Source organism: Mangifera indica, chromosome 3 (assembly GCF_011075055.1).
Source record: "Mangifera indica cultivar Alphonso chromosome 3, CATAS_Mindica_2.1, whole genome shotgun sequence".
NCBI classification, from domain to species: Eukaryota; Viridiplantae; Streptophyta; class Magnoliopsida; order Sapindales; family Anacardiaceae; genus Mangifera; species Mangifera indica.
The window spans coordinates 7130488-7133649 of record NC_058139.1 but is presented as its reverse complement, the minus strand read 5'-3'; the positions used below and the strand labels follow the sequence as shown (position 1 = coordinate 7133649).

Below are 3162 nucleotides of genomic sequence, written 5' to 3'. Positions count from 1 at the left end.
AACATAATATATGTTAATTTAATTAAACATAATATTAATTCACATAATAATATCTTAAAGCCATTTAAATAAAATTTAATTATAAGTAAAAATAATTATTGTTTATATATATTAATTTTATCAAATATAATAATATATATATAATAAATTTTCAGAAAATTTTATATTTATTTAATAATAAAAGATTATTTAAAACAAACCTATTTTATTTTTTTAAAAGAAAAGAAGAAGGCGATCGACTCTAGGTTCAAGGTGACTTTATTAATCACCGCTTTCTCACACAGAATTATAAATGTTGCGGTTGACCATCTTCATCAACTTTTCTCCCCCCGTAACCATGGAAAGTTTCACTTTGAATCATTTCATCCTCAGGATTTCTCTCCAGCTTCTTCTCTTCTCTCTCTCCATTTTCAACCTCTCAGTCCCTACCGCAGCAGAAAGTATGTATTTACGTGCAAAAATGCTTGAACTATTGATCAATCTGTACGTGTTCCAGTTTTCAAAGCATGGTTTTGGTTAAAAATTAATATTGAAGTTTTCATATGTGTTACAGGTTTAGCTTGTGCAGTTGTGGATTGTGGGGAAGGAACATGCAAGGATTCCAATTCCTCAGTTCTCGGTTTTGAATGTGAATGCGATCCTGGCTGGAAGAAGATTCAGATTGGTCCCTTGACCTTCCCTTCTTGTGTTCTTCCTAACTGTAAGTCTTCTTCTCTCTCTGTGACCCTCCACCTTTCTTTTTCTCTCTTTCAATAAGATCTACTGCTTCAGATGAATTCCCGTAAAGTTGACTGATTCAACAACCCACTCATAAATTAAGTTTTGATTTTTCGTTAACAAATTATTATGCTGTTTCTGTCTTTATTTCTGTTCTTAATATTTTATTATTTCCGGAGGAAAAATGGACTAAATGTTAAAGATGGATTTTTATTGTGAATTTTGAAGTAAAATGAGGATTAAAAGGAATGTGATTTTGAAATTTAAAACGTTCTAAGAATTAAATATATACACACAAATGTACTGTATGAATAAATACGAGATTATGCCGATCACAGTAAAATTTTTTAACGAAATTAATGTTGAAAATGTTTATGTCATGGACATGAAATTTCTCTTTTCACGTACATGGCACTTAGATTATAAAATATAGTACGAATAATGTATTCATGTACACGATATTTCTTGATCTTTTATGCTAAAAAATAAACCAAGTTGATCACATCAAGATTATGATACAGTATTATAATTTTAGCAATTAATTATTATTAAGTTAAAATTAAAATTAAATTATTATAATGATCAATTATTATTTTCAGGTTCTGTAGATCTTCAATGTAACAATGCATCTTCACCAGCTCTGTCTTTGCCTCAAATGAACGGTACATAAACATCATTAATAAAACATTAAATAGGAATTGATTTGTATTTAAAATATTTAATTTTGTTTGACAGTTTGTGCCTTTGTATGGTGTGGGAAAGGAACTTGTGTTGCCAATGGAAATGGATACAAATGCCAGTGCTCTCAGGGCGCTGCTAATTTGTTCAACAACCCAGCATGGGGCTGTTTTGATGAATGTAAGTAAGACACTTCTTCCTTTGGAAATGATCAAATTTACCCAAGGGTTTTATGTATGTTCTCTTTTAAATGACAACGTCAGGATTGAAAAAATAAATATCATTTTGAATATAATGGGTAGTGTTATTTTGAATATTACTGGAACATTTTCTCTTATAAATGATGCTTAAAATAGTTGAAGATGAAGGTGTTCTGATGATAACAGCTTGTAATTTTGTGGGCTCGATTGTATATTCCAGGCTCCTTAGGATTTGATTGCAATGAGCTCGGGTTGGGCCTGGGGATTCCTAATCCTCCACCACCACCACCACTTCCTTTCGCTGAATCTGGTAAAAATTTATGCACTATTTGATAATTTTGTATAATGCCTTTCGCAGTATAGTATTCCTTCATTAATACTTTTCCATCTTTTTAAGTTTCAAAAGAATATTTTCCCACCACAAATACTTCTGATAGTGAAATCTATTAACCGAAATGTCACAATTACTAAAACGTTGAGCATAAACATGTTGTTATACATTTGTATAAACTAGAACTCGATTAAATTTGATTAATGTTTATTTATGATATAGGACCTGTTACAGCAAGTAATTGTGCAACAAATCTTCGTGCATTAACAATGATGCTGCTGCTGCTAGCAACAACTTTCCTGGCATGGTTTTAGAGAGCTCAATTAGCAGATTGATTATGATTTTATATTTCTAATCTTGATAATTATGATTTAGTTTACATGACCTTATTGGCTTATTTTAATTTAAGGTTCATAAAATTTGTCCCACGGATTGCTACTTGAGGTTGTCAAATGGGCTGAATACACAAATTGGACTAGACTGGGTTGCCATGGACCTTCTACATTTTTACCCAAAAAAAAAGCACATAACTCAGTACTTCTATTCTATGCCCTCCTCTCTACCATAATTCGATTATATTATACAGAGGTTATACAGATTAATTAATGTCTTGATATACAAGGAAACTGTGGAAACTTTTCTATAGAAATTTAATGAAAGTGATAGTATTCTATGACTAAAAGACAAGGCATGTGCCTAAAGAATCATGGATCTTCTCTCATCATCAATGTACTTTCAGATCTCTCAATCTCATCACTCCTTTGTTGTTTCTGTTGTCTAGCTTGCTTTTTCAGTACTTCTTTAAGTAAATATTAACAGAAACTTTTCTTTCTGTATGTGCATGCACTAATGGCATGTGAGCTCAACTAAAACAAGAACCCTATTCTCATTGATTGTACATTCTATATATATATATCTATTTATTGTCTCTTCGAATGCTGCAGAAATCGGAATACTTGGATAGCCCACTTGCCCTGCAATAAATGTTGCGTTTAAAGCTAAAGATATTGTACTATACTTTCATTGTCTTAACACGAACACCTACCTTTGACATATTAGTTACCTCTGCGGCCCTGCTACAAGTAAAATATACTTTTCCGACGAGTTCTTTATTGTCAAAAACACCAGCGTTGGGATAAGTGTTTTGTCTTTTATAATGCAAAGTGTTATCGGAATAGGCTTTTTGGCTTACTAGACGCAACCCTGGCAATGTCATGGTAGATTTTGGATATAATT

At 31.6% G+C, this 3162-nt stretch overlaps 1 protein-coding gene across 2 annotated transcripts; it reads left to right on the top strand.

The window, feature by feature from the left end:
• The first annotated feature begins 257 nt into the window (after positions 1-257).
• Positions 258-2472, top strand: LOC123212200 (neurogenic locus notch homolog protein 3-like). Of its 2 annotated transcripts, none has more exons than XM_044631272.1 (6): positions 258-440; positions 554-700; positions 1317-1379; positions 1480-1575; positions 1816-1905; positions 2149-2472. In XM_044631272.1, the coding sequence occupies exons 1-6, from the start codon at positions 293-295 to the stop codon at positions 2238-2240; spliced, it is 636 nt and encodes a 211-aa protein (XP_044487207.1). In that variant the 5' UTR covers positions 258-292; the 3' UTR covers positions 2241-2472. The 2 variants fall into 2 exon arrangements, with proteins under 2 accessions (XP_044487207.1, XP_044487206.1); XM_044631271.1 differs by having other exon boundaries at positions 269-440; positions 1453-1575.
• Positions 2473-3162: the final 690 nt, after the last annotated feature.